The sequence below is a fragment of the Anguilla rostrata genome, chromosome 1 (genome assembly GCF_018555375.3).
Source record: "Anguilla rostrata isolate EN2019 chromosome 1, ASM1855537v3, whole genome shotgun sequence".
Lineage (NCBI taxonomy): Eukaryota > Metazoa > Chordata > Actinopteri > Anguilliformes > Anguillidae > Anguilla > Anguilla rostrata.
The window spans coordinates 40,911,504-40,930,707 of NC_057933.1; the positions used below are offsets into that span (position 1 = coordinate 40,911,504).

Sequence of the window (19,204 nt, forward strand, 5' to 3'; positions counted from 1 at the left end):
TGTTTCACAGACCTGAGCTGTTTATATACATTGAACCATTTCAACAGTTGCTTTGGTGATTTATCTGCTGAAATAGCTGAAATGAGGAACGTGAATTTGCTGAGTGTTTAGTTTTTCTGCGAGTGCTTCGGAGAGGAAGAATATGGGTCAGAGGCTTATTGCTTTATATAACAGTCTGCAGGAGCAGGCCAGTCAATGTGCTACAAATACACATTTTCAAATTGACATCTTCAAATGCATGTATTCAAATGCATTTCCTTGTGCAATCTAATGTCTGAATGCATGTAAGCACAGACTCAATACAATACTCTCTTTGGATAGCTTATAACTTGATTCCCAAGGTTTTACGTGTGTGTCAGATAGTAAAAAACAGTTTATATCCAAAGTATCACATTTAGACAAGAATAAAACAGAAGGTGCCACATAAACACACACACACATGCATGCACGCACACCACATCGGCCCTAACCAGTGCATTGAAACCCCTGTTCAGTGAGGTGCCATGCTTTAACAGCCCTTCCTGTGCACTCCAACTGTCATCGCCTTATTTGGCTGTGTTCCTGCTGGCTTACTTCCTCCTCCTCTTGCATGTAATGATAAACCCCATGAAGCTCCTTTGCTGGGATGTGAATGCTTTTTGGTTCACTGATCTTACCGTTGCAAAGAAGCTTATTGATCTATCTTTGCATCAGATAGAAGAAGTCTATTTTTGGAGAGTCAAAGTTTGACACACAAACGCCCACACACACACACACACACACACACACACACACACACACTTACACGTTCCAAGACATATTCAAGTTGATTCAATGCAGATCATTGTTGAAGATACATTGTGTTAATCACTAGTAATAGGATAGTGTTTGTCATCACCAAGCTTAGGTCTGCTGTTCTGGTTTCTCTGTATCCACAGGAGTTGCTTTGTTTTGACTCAAATGCTGCTAAAAAAGAGTGAAAAGGTGAAAGGAACAGGATCATGATGACGGAATGGGCTTGAAACCACTCATACACTGGTGGTGCATGGCAGAAACTGACATCACTCATACTGCAGCAAGAGTTGTCAGTTCCAGCCCATTCCTCCTGGGCAGAGTCTAGAAATAATGTTGTGCAGTGTTGTAGAGGCCCAAAATGATATTAAGAGTCAGTCAGTAATCTCTTTATCCTTTAAAGGGCTGTACAGAGGGTTGCATTGCTTCTGCTCTGACCAGAGAACTGCACTATGGCACACTGATAGTCTTTTTGTTTCTTGTAAGATTGAATGGAGTGAGGATGCTGATCAAGCTCACTTTTCCGCTAGGGCAACACACAGTTAAGTTATATTCCTGAAATCACAGTAGTTACATAATGGTGAACTTACGATATGCCAACATGTGACCACATTTCATTGAATTGTGACATCATGACAATTTCATGTAAAAAATTGAGCTTAGAATTTGGAATTTTATGTAAAGTGTTATGCCAAAAAATGTTTTCGGTTTTACAATTTGCGTGAAAGCAATGAGAATGCTTATTTTTTAGTTTTTAAAAAGGTTTTGATGGTCCTATCAATGATTTTTTTATTTTATAAAAACCCTCCAAACGCATATATACTCAAGGACTTCCTCTTTTGATTTGTTTTTCACTATTACACAGACACCACTGTGGGTGGCAGCCATATATTCTTTTCATGAAATTAGGTGAGTTCTATTTCAGGTGCCTTTTTGTCTTTTGTGCTGTGAATGTGCTGTATTACGCATTGTAAGACCTGTGTTTGTTAGAGATCATTCAGTCATCAGGTACAGTAGGCCCCACTGCTGTCTCTACATGTCTATCTGCATGCTGCTTGTTATGTCTTTGTTTAGGCTCCGCCCCTTCTTGTTTTGCAGCTGCAGAGACAGCTGCATGTTTCAGACGAGCTGTTATGATTCTTCTTTCTTGTGGTTCCTTTATTGTGTGAAGCAGCACAGCGTGTTATGTGTGATCCCTCTCATGGCAAGCAGTAGCAGAAGGTGAAAGTGCTGCATCAGTTGCAGAATGAACATAAAAGAAAACGGTGCTGTGTTGGGCCCTCACATGCACTGCAGAAAAGTTTGTCTGCGGTGTTAGCGTTTTAATGTGACTGAACCCTTTAGGTCGCAGTGGCCAATATTCAGGCCAGAGTGGGTTTATTTGCATTACTTTTTTTACGGTGATATTTTCTGTCAACCTGGTCACACAATATACCTTTTGGAAAGTTTTAAAACTCATATAAATGCCAATGTTTTAGCAACAAAGCGTTCTTATTTCGCACCATGTGGGGAGGTGGAAAAGCTTGGGGGTCTTCACCTTCAGTGCTTTTGGGAAATACGCAGACGGCATGAATCCCAGTAAAGTTAGTGTTCTTATCACGGCAAGGATCCAGCAAGCAAATTCTATAGTATTTTTTTCTCCCAAAAATGTGCTAAATCGGAGAAACATCAACAGAATGCCCATTGCTGACTTAGTAATTCCCTGGAGGAATTATTATTGTTGTTCTTTTTTCCATTGCATACACGCTGAGGGTTTGGTGTACATGAATGGTATTATCTCTGGTTTGTATAGACTCATCAGGAACAAGATGATACCCCCTACAAGTTTCTGAGCAGTACTGGCCAAGCAGCCCCTTAGTATAGCCAATGGGGCCTGCCATTAAGCTACATCTCAACATGGACATTATAACTTCTGCCCAGTACACAGCCAGTGGCAAGCTATTATAGTAATGACTTTACTCCAATAATATTTAGAGTAATTCTGACTCTTGGAAAACAAGACTTCTGCGGGTTGCCTTTCCAAAGAGACCAGGATTATACCTGTAGGCATAAGGACTAAAGAGTAGTAACGATTTTATTTGGTTATGTCATTTTCAGGCTTGAGTTAAAAAAGGGGGTGTGCAGAACTTGCTGTTGAACCATGCAGTGATGACAGCATGTCATGACCAGTCTGAATCAGTGCAAAAGCGATGGGGGTGTAATGAGATGTAAACAGCGTTGTGCTAACAGCAGAGGGCAGCAAATGGGAGGCAGGGTGTCCTTACGTCATATCTTTTCTCAAGGGTTGTGACATTACTGGGAGCTGGAAATTGTGTGTGTGTGTGTGTGTATGTACATGAATGTGTGAGTGTGTGTGCATGCATGTGTTTGTGTGTGACCTGCCATTGTACTTTTAATTTGCAGTTTTGTCCTTGTGTCGGGGGAAGGGTGAATGGGTCATCATTTGAAAAGACAGGTGCAACTGCCTCTGACCTCAGCCTGCAATGAGATCTGCTTGTGAGGCTGCTTCCCTCTGTCCCTCTCTCGTACTCTTCTCCTCTCTCTCTTGTGCATATGCACAGGAAATATTAGGAAACAGGATGTAGGAAGCAGCTGAAAACATTTGAAAAGAATAAAAGATTTTATTCATTTCACAATAAAACAGAAGTGAATAAAACTTCCTGAGCATGCAATCTGTATTTGGTATTGCTTTCAACAGGCCCATTTGACACAGTTGCTTATTAAACCATACAAGTAGGGTGGCTGCTGGGTGGCGCATTCAGTTAAGACACTGTGCAGTGATGCAAGATCGAGCCCCATGGTCTCAGATCAAAACCATGCCAGTGCTGACTGTGGCTGGTAATTCCATAATCAACAATCAATGCAGAGTATATGAGTGGGTTCACTTGGTGAGGGGTTCATACAGTATCTAGCAACCCCCACTGGTCACCCATGGACTGCATGCTAAAGCCACATTTGAAAAGTCTTCCAACTCCGCTCTATGCGAGCTTGGCTGTAGTCTGTGGCGTGGAGAACCATGGATGTCTCCACTCTTCCAAATCGGCAGTGGGGTTAGCTCATGAATGCAGCTGCAGTTACGAGCAATTGGCTACTCGAAATTATAGTGGGAATTGGACACATCAGCTAAATGTTAGGCACAAAATTTATAAAAACAATAAAATAAAATATGAATGCAAGTAGCCCCTGGTTGTGCTATTAATCAATTTATATTGGTGTACAGCCCATATCTATCTTGTGTCTATGTGACAAATGTGACACTCTGTGGTGAAACAAGGGGAAAAATGATCATATAAATAATAAAGCTGCAAGCCACCTCAGAAAAGGTGTTTATCTCCGGTCATTTTTGACAGATCATGACACTGGTCAAATTTCCTTTGCATTAGTACCTGCACCAGTAGCAGAAACCAGTTCAAATGTACAAGTGTCAGAGATGGCAGATGTTAAAAAACAGCTAAATTTAAAGAAGTGCTGGACGTGCTTGTGCAGCAAGTGGCAAAGCACTACTCTATTTCATATGGTTCACATGGATGTGGACCAGGCCTGCAGGCATTTAAAATTGGCCAAGATTGTAGGGGTGGGATTGAGGGAAATGTAAGTAGAATACAGACAACTTGAAACACAGCTGGATGGAGCTGTGGGAAATAGGTTCACCCACCACAGCACATTAGTGAGCAGAACAGGTACCAGACCCATTACATTATATGGCAAAATATCATCTTCTCAAATCTAGTTTTATAGTATTTCTTGTGATAATTCCAAAATCATTGATTGAAAGAAGACTTGTATAGTCCTTAGTTTATCACACAGGTCAAATATTAAAGAAGATTAAAACTGTTTAAAACTCAGCTCATGGAAATAATTTTGAAACTAAACATTGACAATAATGTACATTTAATTAATCATTTTAAATATACATCCCTCATGTGCATTCTCACAGACACACGGAAGTGGAGCCTGTCTCTTTAAGGATTAGGAAGCTGCTGTGTGTTGTGCAAGGGCAGACGGTGGGGGACTGGGGGAGGGGCTGTTTCCGTGTGTCTGCTGCTTCTCCCCCCTCCCTCCAGTCTCCAGTACAGCTCTGCACCTGCGACCGTACATCCCCCCAACCCCCTCCCCCCTTCCTCTGTGTGGGTGTGTTTGCTCAGGCCTGCAGCACAGAACCTTTAATCCTCACACTGTACCCCTATATGGCATAGAGTGGGAATTCCCGGTTGTGTCAGTGTCCAGTGATGGCAAGTCAGTCAGTTGCTTTACAACTGTTGGTTTGCATTGTCTGTACCTCAGTGAAAGTGGCACAGTCAGTTACCAATTTTTATATGCATGTTTGGGTAGGGCTGCTTCTGTGGTATGTTTGTGTCCCTTGGAGGAATATGTTAACTGCAGCAGACCATATTTGCAACTACCTACCCAGACGTCAGGGCTATTTTATCTATAATATATGCTCTACATGGTGGCTGCCCCTCATAATGAGCTGTAGAGAATTCACTTTTTTTCCATTCCTTATTTGGAATATTTGAATATTTTTCAGAATTTTTATGTTGTGTACACTGCGAGTCATTGAATCTTGGAAAGTGAACACAATGTGTCCACAGAATTGTTTTGCTCAAGAATGCAGCCATCTTTTTATATCCATGCTGTGCATTTATTTATTTTTTTTAACCATTTTTAGACTGTGGGTGGGTTACAAAAGATTTTTCCTGGCTGATATACTGTACATACCCACATAATAGTATGCACTGGAAACTATTTTTTCATTCCAAGAGGTAGATTTGGAATATTGTTCTGAGGAAATTGTCTGCCTGACATTCCAACAGTGTAAGCATCAGGTAGGACTACTGACACACTCATACAGCTGCTGATTGCATTCACTGGCAACCCTCGGCAACTTCCCCCTCCTCCACTGCAGCCTCAGAGAATGCCCCTCCTCCACTCAAGGCTTCAGCTGAGCACTCCTCCTCCACTGGCGACTCCCAGCAAATCCCCCTTTTTCCCCAACAGCTCTGGAAACCGACTTTTGTAGTGAGCGTCACAATTGCTCTGCGTCTTGGGGTTGGTATCAAATGGTAATGGTAATCATAAGTGACACACCCAGAGGGCAGAGTCAAGGCAGGTTTGTGAAGGCTTAGACTCCACCTCCAGCCATCATGAGCATGAGAAGGATCCGGCTGATACAGTCTTACCTCTCTATGGGTGAAATACCCACCCCCACCTCTGCCTATTTCTCCTGCATCCTATCACAGCTCTCATTATCATTCATTAGGATGATAAAAACAAGTGGAGTGTGTATATTTGTGTGTGTGTGTGAGAGAGAGAGAGCGAGACAGAGGAAGAGAGAGAGGGTGTGTGTGTATATCAGTGTATGAGCGTATCTGAGTGGGTTTATGTGATTGAGAGCTCTGGTTAATGCTAACCTTGGGCAGACAGAGAAATGAGAAGAGCAGTTGGTCTGATTACTGGCTGACCTCACCAGCTCACGTGCGTTCAGCACGGCTGTAGGAGGAGGGTGGGAGGGCAATCGATCTGGGCATGCAGCTCCTGGATTTATGAGAGGAGATCCATCAGACGCTGTAGCTGTGTGGGGGAGGGCTGGCCTGAGCAGCGAGGGTATGACAGGGGAGGGGGGGTGTCACAGCTGGGAGGGAAGTGGGGGGAGCTGTCAGGGACGAGCAGGCGGGGCTATGTAATCTGCCTGGAGTAGAGAGCAAGGCTGCAGCAGTCAGAAAACACTGCCTCGGAGAATCAGGATTCATCTCCGTCTCTCTCTCTATGCTCAGGACCCTTACTGATCTCCATATCCCTCATCCCACTGCCGTACTCTTTTCTGTCTGTCTCTCTCTCTCTCTCTCTCTCTCGCTGTCCCTTCTTCATCAGAACAGCAGATGTATCTATGAGAAAAGGAAAATATCTGGAACTTTTCTTCCTTTTTTAGTTTTTTTTACTCTCCCTCCTTTTCTACTTTTTGTTCTAACCACATAAAGAGTTTTGTAAAATAGATTAGTGTGCCTGGGGTGATGGAACAGGAGGGGCTGCTGAGGAATGCCGTCTTGCTATGCTGCCCAATCTGAAGAGTTGGGCTGGATGCTGAGGCCTCCCTGGTACCTATCCCAGTAGTACTGCAGGAAGCGTACAGAAATACAGAGAGCTTTCCTGCCAGATACAGCGGAGCTGGCACAGGCTGTGAAGATGGATATTAATCTGCAGTCCCACCGCTTTTACTTTCCCCAGATTTATTGTGATTCTGGATCCCCCCTTAATGACTACAAAACCAGGTAGGTGATCTCTGAAGAAGGGTACCTCTCCAAGGTGCACTCAGTTAGCAGACAGGTTGTGGGAAAAAGCTTGAGCCTTGTCTTCGCAAGAGCAGCAGTGCAATGACAGTAGATCATAGGAAGGCTACTTAACAACCTGTTTTATGCTGGCGCTCCCCATGCGCTGCCTTTGTGGTATTTTGCTGCTCGCCTGCATTAGCACGCGCTCACAGTGAACTGACAGTTCGCAGAAAATTAGTCTTGATCATCGACCAAATGTCGCTAATGGCTTACGGCCCTGTTGTGCAAGCACAGCGGTTCTGCGCTTTTCAACCCATTCACCGGCTGAGGCAGAACACAATCTGGAACAAAAGCGCCAAAAATAGACACCTCCTCTATGATGCTCAGTCGCTCCATCTGAATGAACCTCTTATCAGGCAAGCGGCTCACCCTGCGCTGTTCAGCTCCAGATTTATTAGGAATCTTTAGAAGATATTAATAAGCCTATTGTTCACACTTAATATCGTTCTGAAACCCCAGGTCCTCTCAAGTCCTCCAGAGTACACTGATGTCACTGCAATTATTACTGCATCCAGTGTCAGACACAAGCTAAAACTGCAGTATTTTCCATTAGGGTTGCCACTAACATAAACTCATGCATACCTCAGTCACTGTTTAAACATATCTGCTGCTTCATTTTAAAGTGTTCTACACTGGCACATCTGAAGATTTTAAAGGCGTCCTGAAATTCAAAAGTGTTACTTTAGAATTTGTGCATACATTTATCTATTGTCAGAGTTCCTTTTGCAGAGGCATTCAGCAGTGTTTAATTATCGTCTCATCTCTGTCTCTTGATATTCAGTTCAGTTCACTGGAGACTTTGACTTGCAGGATCATCACAGTGTGGATGATTTGGAAATTGCTCAGTGTGTGCCTGTCTGAGCGTTTGTGTGACTATCAGGAACTGCTGCTACAGCTGAATACAGCTGAGAAATAGCCTCCACCTCTTCCTTGTTTCTGGATTCACTTTGTAAATTCTGTGATACTACTGCTGGGATATATATGGCCAGATATTTTTTCTATCTTTTGCATGTGTGTGTGTGTGCATGCGTGAGTGTGTGTGTGTGTGTGTGTGTGTGCGCGTACTGCTGTGAGTGGGCTAGCATGTGAGGCACCTTTGACAGAGAGATCAGTGTTCAGAGGTGCCTCTGAAAGGTCAGCTAGTAATTCTAGGAAGATGACTGGAGTGATCACTATAATATTGTCAACGACAGTGGCTTCCGGGCATCAGGATTCATTTTGCGGACCAAATATGGCATTTTCAGGCTCACATTAATTCCCTACTCTGGAACTGCCTGTGTTAAATTTCCTGCAAAATGCTTCAGAAAAAAACACAGGCTTGATGCAGTACTGGATAGTCTCTAAACTGTAAATGGCAGGCCAACCCTGGCTGATTGGTCTGTTCTGATCAATGTGTTTCAATTTTCCATCCTCTTGGCTGAGGTGTTGTGGGTGTGAATTTCTGATGAAAACGTCAGTGAGTTTCAATGGTTTACACATTCTAAATTTTGTATTGTAATTATCACTTCGCTCCTTTAGAAGCGCCAAGGGTTGACCCATGAGAATTTCAGACCTGGTTTTACTGTCATCATTGACTAAGTGCATATGGAGTACTATCTGATTTTAGTGGTGGTCATATTCCAAAAAGAAAAACTAAGCTAATTACGTGAACTTCACATTGCAATTACTGAGCAGATGCTCTCATCCAGAGTGTCTTAGAAATTTTGAGAACACCAGTGGTAGTCTCAGGAACTAAGAACTCAAGAAGCGAGATTACCAAGTAGAAGGCCCATTTATAACCAGTAAGTGTAAAGTTGGCCAAATAATCCAACAGTTAGCATTGTGAACAAAAGTCAATTGCACGATGTGTGAGAAAATGCACTTTTGGTTTAGTAAGAACAGTGAGTGGAGCCCTGGGCTGGCCACAGCTGAGGTGCTGATGCGTGTTGCATATTAAAGCAGTGACTTCATGAAAGCATAGCTGGCCCTCCGGAGCCCTGCCTCCCTGTAGAGGCGTTTTTCCTGCTGCTAAGAACATAAGAACATTAATTCAGATGCAAGAAAAGACCATTAGGGTCAACAGGCTTGCTTTCCCTTCATGGCTAATCTCCCGTTTATCCAGTATGCAGGGCTATGGGGGAGGGGCAGCGGAGTGTGCAGGATTCAGCGTCAAGCAGCAGGAAAATTAAACACTGAAACAAAAGAGACGGGTGGCTTAATGCTCAAAGCGAGATGCAGAAAATCCTCAGGACAAATGAAAATTCACCATTTCATTGTGCTTAAATCTCATGATTATTTCAGGTTTAACCTGCTCAGGAGATTCTGCTGACTGAGCCAGTGATGCTGAATTAATTCATGTGAATCCACATTCTGACGAGAATAGAGATGTCAGGATACATTAAAAATAAAAACAGACCTAGAGAGCTCTTTCAGTTGGCTTTTCATTTCTTTGAGTTTTTAAATATTTTACATCTGATGGGTAAAACATTGCATGCATTTTTCTTATTTCATGACAAAGCCAGAAGATTCAAGCTTTTCTAAATTATGTACATGGGGAGAGATCTTTCTGATTAGAATGGAAATAAAAATCTTCTGACTACATTAATAGAAATCACCATCAACTGGAGACCATTTTTTAAAAATAATAGCTGGTTGTAAAAATGTATTTGTGGAACCTCAAGGGACCTCTTCAGTGTGTGCTGGATGACAAGAGAGCACTTTTACTGGAAAGCCATTTCCCAGCCATGCTTTCTAAGGTTTTGGTTTTCAGAAATAGTCCTAGTCCATGTACACACAGCATTTCTCTCTTTCTGTGCTTAGTTTTTTCTTTCTGCTTCTGTCATGCATGTCAAATCATTCCTCCCTGGCCTGCGTTACAGGGCTGCCTTGCAAATTTACTTTCTTTTTGCAGAGATTACAGTCTTGTGGAGGACTTGAATCCTGGTTAATTTGGGCTTTAAACTAGAACAAGTTAATGATCTGCCTGGAATCCCTTGATAATCCTACTGTAGAGCCCGCCTGTGTTAGATGGAACATCACAAGCTCTGCTTTATCTTCCCAGAATGATTACTAGTGTAGAGCAGGGAAACGTTTCTGTGACCTAATGTCATAATGCTGCTGCACTCTTTCTAATAACAGGGATTTGGGTCCTCAAAGCCAACATACAAAAAATAAGCAGTTATTTCTCACTGGCTGTGATTCAGTTAAAAATAACAGCAGTAGATTTTAGTTCTTTACAGTTCTTTCTGGTGTTTTTTAAATTTTATTTTAATTTGAGTAATTTTAGTGAAAGATTCATCATCTATCAATTCCTTGGCCTTGTCTACACAATAAATCTTCAGGGATACAATATAAGATTTCATTATTTTTCTGCTGTTAACCATACCAATAATAAGCTGGTATCTATATAAATGGAATGTTGAGTCATATGAACAAATTATCTGCAATTTACCTACCACCCTGAAATAAAGCAGTCTGATAATCATTCGCTCACTAGCTTGCCATCGTGGCAAAAGTTACCTCTCCTTACATTCCATTATCAGCCTGATGGACATATTTACTCTAAACTGGATAGAACCGGCCATTGAAACAGAGGAAATTGCTGATTCAAGAAAAAGGATAGATTTATGAATCATAGGAGGCATTTTGAATTGGAAAAGAAACTATGTGTTTAAGTACTTTACCCTCCCAGTTCTGATGACTGGAAATCAACATCCCGGGATTGTTATGCCCGGTCTTATGGTTCTTGTTTTAAAAGAGGTCTGTGGGAGATACAGATACCATTATGGTAGAGAGATTAAGAGTGTTTAGAGTGTAGGGGCTGTGGGGTTGCGTATATGAGCTGTGGAGTGGAGTGTATGAGCTGTTGGGTAGAACAGGTGCTGTCAACTCAGTGCCCCTGCAGGAGCTAATCTCCCACTTACTGTAGTAATATCTGGTATGCAAATACCCTCCTTTTTTCAGTTTAGATGGAAACGATGATATATTTTCATTCCAATAAACCATTTCCTTGACTAGAACTGCTCTTTACATGGATTATGAAAGAGTTAAAGACAGCCGCTTGGCTGTCTGAGGAAGAAAGAGGTGTGTCATCAGGCCAAAGGCATCTCTAGGAGAAGCCTCTGCCAGAGCTTCGCCAAATCTTTGCATACCAACTGAAGGTGCTGTAATGTCCTACCATATCAGTATCAGATTCCCTGCTATTGGAAGAAGCAGGTGACGGTAATGCAGGCTATGGTTGAACAAGGGGTCTTCTGGTGGCTCTAGCTGCAATGTGTTAAGAGGGGGATTCCAAAGCACACGCCTCTCATTACCCACTAACTTATGCACAAACCTACCTGATATGTGAGTCACTGTCCTGCCTTGGGTCTTAGAGAAGAGAGGCCACTTCAGCTGAGTGGAAATACACTGTATGTACTCAGTTTCTGTGATCATGGTCGCAAACCACAGTATGAAGCTCTATCATGGAATTGGGCCTCTGTAAAGTTGAGTGGTGTAATTGGGATTTACAGTTTCATTCTCAAAGTCCCGAGTTTTTAACAGGGGGTCCATGGGATTCCTTTAAGGTACTGTATGGGATCCCTGGCCAGATTTTAAATGCAATGACTATATATAGATTTTGGAAAATATTTTAAAAAATTTTAATAACTAATGATGGGGGTCCCCTGGATACATTAGAGCTTGGGTGGGGGTCTCTGGATCAGAAAAGGCTGAAAACCCCTGCTTTAAGAATCAATTCTGAAATGTACAGCATCCTACCTGCTGACGTTCAACCAATTGCCTCCAAACTCGTTGGACAATGCTTCATCCTACAAGACAATGACCACAAACATACTGCTAAAGCAACAAATGAGTTTTAAAAGCTAAAAATGGAAACATTCTTGACTGGCTAAGTCATTCAGCTGATCTGAATACAATTGAGCATGTGTTTCATATGCTGAAGAGAAAACATAAGGCCACTAGCCACCAAAACGCGCAGCTGAAGATGGCTGCAGTACAGATCTGGCAGAGCATCAGAGGAGATACTCATCACCCGGTGATGTCACCTGGTGATGTCTGTGGGTTGTAGACTTCATGCAGTCATTGTATGAAAAGGATATGCGACAAAGCACTAAACATGACTACTTTCATGGACATAGCATTAAAGGGGAATTGCACTTTATAACACTTCTGCTTCTCATGACTGATATTGTCCTTCTAATGAATGTGTCGCCATTAATTTTTCGATTAGTTATTTCATTATGTTAATATTTTACGCTGTTTTGTTGTTTTCCTTTACAAATGCAGGAAGTAGACCCAGGCAGTTTAGTGTCGAACTCAAGGATGCATATCATTGCACGACATCTGATGTGGGCGTACCTGCAGACAATAACATTAGGTTGGTCGTAGAAATAGTGTTGTATTACTACTAGCTAGCGAAACCGAAAATGTCTGAGGACAAAATAAATGGATGGTGGCAACCTTATAACAACAGCCAGCAAGCTGTTTAACTGTTACCGTAGACATTCTATGTATCACAGAGAGACGCGTTAGCCAGTCCGCTTAGTACCTACCTCGAGCAGTTCAAACAACAATGGGAAAACGGTGAGTACAGCTCCAGGCTTCAGACGGTCGCCTTGTTAGTCGGTGGCTTCAAGTGGTCGCTGCATTGCGAACTTCTTCGGCTGTCATGTTGGGGTGTCTGATTACATCCAGTCATGTCTGGCACAAAGTTGCATCGCGTGGAAAACTATGAAAATGTGCTTTCAAGGCAAGTTTACGGGGGCATTATAACAATCGGGTACAGTGCACCTCATTATTACACCGATATCGCATCAAACAAAAGAACGTTAGTTTGTTTGATTTCAACGTTAAGTTAACGGAATGTTTTGCTTTGCTTCTTCTCGATTTTGCCGTGAAACGAAATTGAAGAAGAAGAAAAAACCGGAAACCGTACTACTATGTGGACTTGCGCTAAAAAAAATAGGTCTTTCTTTCTAACGTTAGACATTTAAAATGAAATAACTAATCGAAAAATGAAGGGTGACACATTCATTAGAAGGACAATATCAGTCATGAGAAGCAGAAGTGTTATAAAGTGCAATTCCCCTTTAATATGTCCAAAATACTTTGGTGCACTTTAATTTCTTAAACCCCCAATTAGACACAGGCATGTAAAAATAGCATTCTTTTTAATTATTGCTTTCATTAAGTCACTAATTCTAGGTGCACTGCTGTAACACCTACACCATTGAAAAGCATAGACTCTTTGCACTTTATTGCAAAAAACCCTGTCTCGATCTGTAAAACCACTAGAGGTTGAAGAATTTATAAAAAATAAAAACGAATCCCAATGCAATCACTCTGCTCTTTGTATACAGGCTATCAAAAGTCATTATTCATTATGTGTTATTTCCATTGAACTGAAAGCATTTTCATGAGCATTTGAAAATGAACATTTCTATGTATGTAAATAGGATGTCAAACACAAAAACTGCAGTTTTTCTAAAAATAAAAAGAAAAACAAAGCAATTTCTTACCTTACAAACTGTAAAAAAATTATCTCAATTAGATATTCCAGTGTGGAGTAAATAATCCAAAAGCAGGCTAGTATTAACCAGATGTGAGTTGGATTACAAATCTAAAATTTTGGAGTACTAACCCAAATCAAGAAAAAAATATGTTTTTGTCCCAAACATTATGGAGCTCACTGTGCATGCTTAATACTTGCATGTTACTTCTCGTCTAGTGATCATTGCATAGGATAAACGTTTTTCAGCTTGAATGAAATGCATTTCAGCTTGCTCTTTTCATGGAATCCTTCATCTTGACTGTGCATTTTTCAAAAAGATGGCATTTTATTGCAAATGTGGCATGGAAGCGAAAATCTTCTTAAGATTTATTTCTCATTATTTCACAAAGCTCATTCATTTTTTCAAATGAATTAGTTTTTAGGTCAAGTGGATATCCTACTCCAGTTGTCATGCCAACAGATTAGCATGATTTGGAGGGGCTGGCTCAGTGAAGTGAGGGCTGCATAGTCTGCCGGCAGTCTGCGGTGATGACTTCCTGATGTCTAAGCATAGACACACATTCTCTCAGCACTTATGGAGTACGTGGTTATTTGTACCACAGGGCTTATTTAAATCAAACCAGTTATGTGTGGCAAAAATCAAGACGTTAGAATGTTCCTCAGCTCCGACATTGTTCACGTGACAATTACTCCATGTCACACCTAAGTGCTATGAAAAACCAGATTCGACCAGACACAGTGCGAGTGGTTTGATGAAAGTGACCGACAGTTGCCTCAGGCCACACTAGACCCTCACATGCCCAAGCTCTTATGGGCCGAGATGTGGGCGGCATTGGACAGCAGAGGATTATGAATGATGGAGAGCCGTTTGCTCTTGAAAGATAAGCGGCTGATGGCTGATACTTTCATGTTTGTGGGCTTGTTTATGAACCCAGCTGTTGATCTTACTCTGATGTTTAGGAAAGCATACTTCTCCAGGCTTGCCATTTAATTTGTACATTTCCATCAAATCAGGTGACCGTATAAGCTTTTTTTTTTTTTTTACTATATAACATAAGCTTTAATTTTACATTGAAATGTTAGGATGTAGACAAGACCGTAGCAAATTGTACACTCATTGAAGCAGAATTACATGCCTAAAATGCATAAGGCAGATACTATATTGATTTTCTTTTTGCACATAATACAGTATTATACAGTAGTGTGTCGAGATGGAGGATGACATATGACGACAACAACAACAAATTAAAAATATTTCTAAAGTTTTATTCAGCAAAAGATGACACTGATAAGGATCTTTTTTTCTCAGCATTAAGTACATTTAGTTCACTTGAGAACTTATTATTTCTGACTTATCTATTCAGATGTATATATCTAATGCATTTGCCTTTATTTTGCAACACTGCTTCAATGCTTCTGTTACAAACCACTCTAACATTCTCCAAAGCAGAAAAATTGGGTCATGGGTTACCAAAGGAAGCTACTAGTCATCTTTCAGGTCAGAACCAAATGTTGTCTTTGTTTGGTTTATTGCTTGGATTAAAATATTATTGTCATTACAGTTACAAATTTTTACTTTGGTTTCAGAATTTAATGAGGTACAGTTACAGGTATAGTATAGTTTTTGTATTGAACTGTGCAGTTACGTTTTTGTGTATTAGTCTGCTGAAAACATGGAACCCTCAGCTCTGTCTGTTGCATTTCAGTTGGTTGGCTGCTGGACTCTGGCTGTGTCCCTGAGATTATCATTGGTAGGTTGTAGACAAAATGTTGCCCAGGCTGCACCTGGAAGCTCTGACTTTCACTCCTTCCTTCATCAGCGTGTCCACAATGCCAAAAATGTCTGTCACAACTGTTTTAGTCTTGTAATGAGACTTAAAATCCTGCCTTACCCCTTTGGCAAATCTTGAAATGAGTAAAACTTCCTCACCCCATTTTTTTTGTCAAATTTAGCAAAAGAAAAGTTTAGAGAAAAAAACAGAAATAAGATTTTAAGTCTAAATATTATGAAAAAATGAATTATTTTTTTTTGCAGTGCATGTTTTGCAAGAACATATAAACATAACTTCTTATAAATATTTTCATTCATGTTAAAAAGATATTAATTGCAGCCATCTGTCTGGAATTAGATGCATTGACAGTCCCGGTTCTGGAATGCTGATTGGGGGGACAGGCACAGATTTTTGGGGTCCAATTTTTATTCAAGGCACAGTGTGTGCCATAGAGTTTACACACTTTCTTCATCCTTTTTATGCTACGGTGTGTTTTATATACAGTGTGATCTGTAAATATTTAGACAGTGATACAGGTTTTAGCTTGATACTCCAGCACATTGGATTTGAAAGGAAACAATGAATTGAAGGTTAAAGTGCAGATTGTCAGATCTAATTTGAGGGTATTTACATGCACATTTGGTGATCAGTGCTTTAGTTGTATGTTTGGGCTCATTGTCCTGCTGTGAGATGAAGCACTGTCAAATGAATTTTGAGGCATTTAGTTGGATCTGGACAGATAAGATATTTATGTACACTTCAGAATTAATCTTGCTGCTGCCATCAGCAGTCACTTCCTCAATAAAGGGAAGTGAGCCAGTTTCAGTTGCAGCCATACATGCCCAAGCCATAACACTACCTCCATAATGTTTTACAGATGGTGGGGAGGATACTTCAGATCATGAGAAGTTAATTTATTTTTCCACACTCTTTCGATCACTTTGTTTAGTACTCATCTGTCCTTATGACTTTGTTCAAAGTTTTTTTATGTGTTTTAGCAAACTCTACTCTGGCCATTGAGGCTTACCTGGTTTGCATCTTACAGTGAACCCTCTGACATTATTCTGGTGTAGTCTTTTCTTTATGGTAACCTTTAACACATCTACACCTACATCTTGGAGAGTGTTCCTGATCTGTTTGACGGTTGAAAATGGGGTTTTCTTCATGATTGAAAGTATTCACCCACGACAGTGGTCTTCTGTGGTTTACCAGGTTGTTCGCCCAGCTCACCAGTGCATTCTTGCTTCTTAACAATGTACCAAAAAGTTGATTTTGATACATCCAATGTGTGTCTGATCTATTTATTCTGATTATACAGCCTCATGATGGCCTGCTTTACTGGTAGCGACACTTATTTGGTCCTTGAATTGAAAGGAAATTGTGACAGACAAGTGTAAATACCATACCTAGAGTCGACTCTAGACATTTTGTTGGCTTTCTTGTGTACAAATAATGCAATAACACACAGAAGAAGAAACAGATGCACAGCCAACGGTCCAATTACCTTTGGTCCCATAAAATGGGGGAACTACGTATAAAAACGGCTGCAGTTCCTACACAGATCACCCAATATGAATGTAAATATCTTCAAATTTAAGCTGAGAGTCTGTCCCGCATAGTCATTGTTTAATTTGAAATCCAATGTGCTAGAGTACAGAGCCAAAACAACAAAAATTCTGGCACTCTCCAAATATATATGAATCACACCATATTATTTCCACTTTTCTAAAGCAGCACTTTGTTGGAAAACATGGGAGCCACAGTTCTACCCTTCTGAGGTGTCTCACATTGTAGTGGGACAGCTGCAGATAGGATTGATTGTTTACCACCACACTCAGTTAAATTGACCTTTTATCACACCCTTTGTGCTACATCCTCTCCCTTTGGTATGCAGTATCCTCTACCCCCTACTTCAGTCCAACTTCCCCACACCTTGTTTCTTCCCCCCCCCCAATGTCTGATTACCTCGCCCCCCCCCCCCCCCCTTCCCCATGATGTGTTTAAAGATAACCATTTGGCCCTTTGTTTCCTTGAAGGAACAGGGTATAAGTATTCACTGTCTCCGTCATTTGGGGGTTCTGTGTTTATCTGTACTTGGGTAACAGACCCACTAGTTCCTTTGCTACATTAAACAACCTATTTTGAAACGAAGACGTGCCTGCATTTATTTTTCTACTTACAAAAGTACGGCGGAACAAATCGAACTCTTAAAAATTCCACATTATTGGCGAGCCAGCCCAAATCCGTCGTTCTTGTTGCGTTTTTCAAAAAAAAAAAAAAAAAAAAAAAAACTGGGGAGGCTGACATTCGCGTGTGACACTGGCCTACAGAAGAGACTTTCTTTTTTATGTTGACGCCGAATTCAAGGAAGGAGAAGGACTGTTTTGGAAGCCATTTGCCAACGCTGAAGGAAAAACGGACTTGAAGGCACGGAACGGACCACGTACATTTGTGAGTATGAAATATTTATGTATGTAATATTGTAGAGGAATAGTTACGAAAATTGTGTAATGTTTTAAAATACAAGTGGCCAGAATTGATTGTACATGTGTACAGTGTTCTAGGTAGGGGCTTGTATAAAGTTACACAGACCTTGGACAATTTCAAGTACCAAAAGTTTGTTTGTCCATTGTACAGGAGTTTAGGAATGGCAGTGAATGGGTGGAAATCGTGGGCCGCTAGGTGGTTGGCCAAACATTGTAAGGAGGATTCTTATAACGTACCACAGGAAGTGGATGTTGTTGAATATCTTCAGACTGCTTGTGAAGAGCGCAATGAAAATGAGAAAAATGAGAAAACGAGACAGGCTAACTGTGTGATGGCTATGGCCCAAACAATTAAGTTTTTGACCGATAAAGTTGTAGAGGTTCCTAAATTGCGAGGTGAAGTTGAAAGTTTGAATAAAGCACTGGCGGTAAATTCAAGGAAGTTGGAAGCATCTGTTGCAGAACGTATATTACATGCCACAACACACTTAGAATTTAGAAAAGAAATTTGCCAGTTGAGGGAGAAATTGAGTACCACAACTGCAGAATTGGTTAAAACGCAGGGACAGTTACGCGATGCTCAGGTGGCATATAAAGAGTTATGGAATGTGTCTGGGGAGAATAAGGATAATGCGATTGTACAGAAGTTCAGGTCGCTGAAAGAAAAAATGGCAAAGCAAAAACTTGCAAATACCATAATGAAACGGCGAGTGGCAGTGATTTTAAGGACATTAGAGGAGCAGAGTGAGTCAGTATACAGTTCTGATGATGACGAATGGGAAGTCAGGCAGACAAACTGCCAAACAGCTCCTTTGTTAGATGTGGATGATGAAAGAAGTGATAATGAAATTTTAGATGAGGAGCCGGGGTTTCATAGGCCTACTGGGGGGACAGAATGTAATGCATCTATTACCAATTCACTTCTTTCTAATTGCCGAAGGCTGGTTTCTAGAAGTTCTACATCACAAAAAGCAACTAAATCAGTCGGGACAAAAAACACTAAAATCGCACCAATAATAACACGCAGAGTTCGTACAAGCGCAACACAAAATCCTGTCAATGGGGCTATCACATATGAATATGCAGATCAACAGGTGGATCGCAATCTTACACTTTCAGAGTTGATTACACTGCAACAACAACTTCCCACGTGGGACGGAGTTAGTGACCCGACCGCGGTTGTTGAAAAGGTGCACACGCTGCAGCGAATACACTCGCTAACTGACAAGGACTGTTGTAAATTATTGCAATCTGTGCTCCCTACATCGGTTACTATTCCGTTAGAATTCATACAGGGTCAGGGAAACCCTGTTGTTTTCCCCAATCATGATGCGAGGTTAAGGCTAATGAGCGAGG

The 19,204-nt window shown here is 41.1% G+C and overlaps 1 protein-coding gene across 6 annotated transcripts in view; it reads left to right on the plus strand.

Moving 5' to 3' along the window:
* evla (Enah/Vasp-like a) overlaps positions 1 to 19,204 on the plus strand; it is a 79,436-nt gene that overhangs the window by 8,649 nt on the left and 51,583 nt on the right. The window contains exon 2 of one of the 6 annotated variants that reach the window (XM_064337248.1): positions 1,637 to 1,680. The exons of 1 other annotated variant lie outside the window; for it this stretch is intronic. Coding sequence is in view for 4 of the 5 variants with exons in the window: in XM_064337264.1 (XP_064193334.1) it covers positions 6,955 to 7,040 (86 nt within the window). In the remaining variant the exon portion in view is untranslated. Of the gene's footprint in view, positions 1 to 1,636; positions 1,681 to 6,432; positions 7,041 to 11,926; positions 12,663 to 19,204 lie in introns of those variants that run through there. 4 more of the 6 variants (XM_064337264.1, XM_064337221.1, XM_064337274.1 and 1 more) reach the window with 4 other exon arrangements.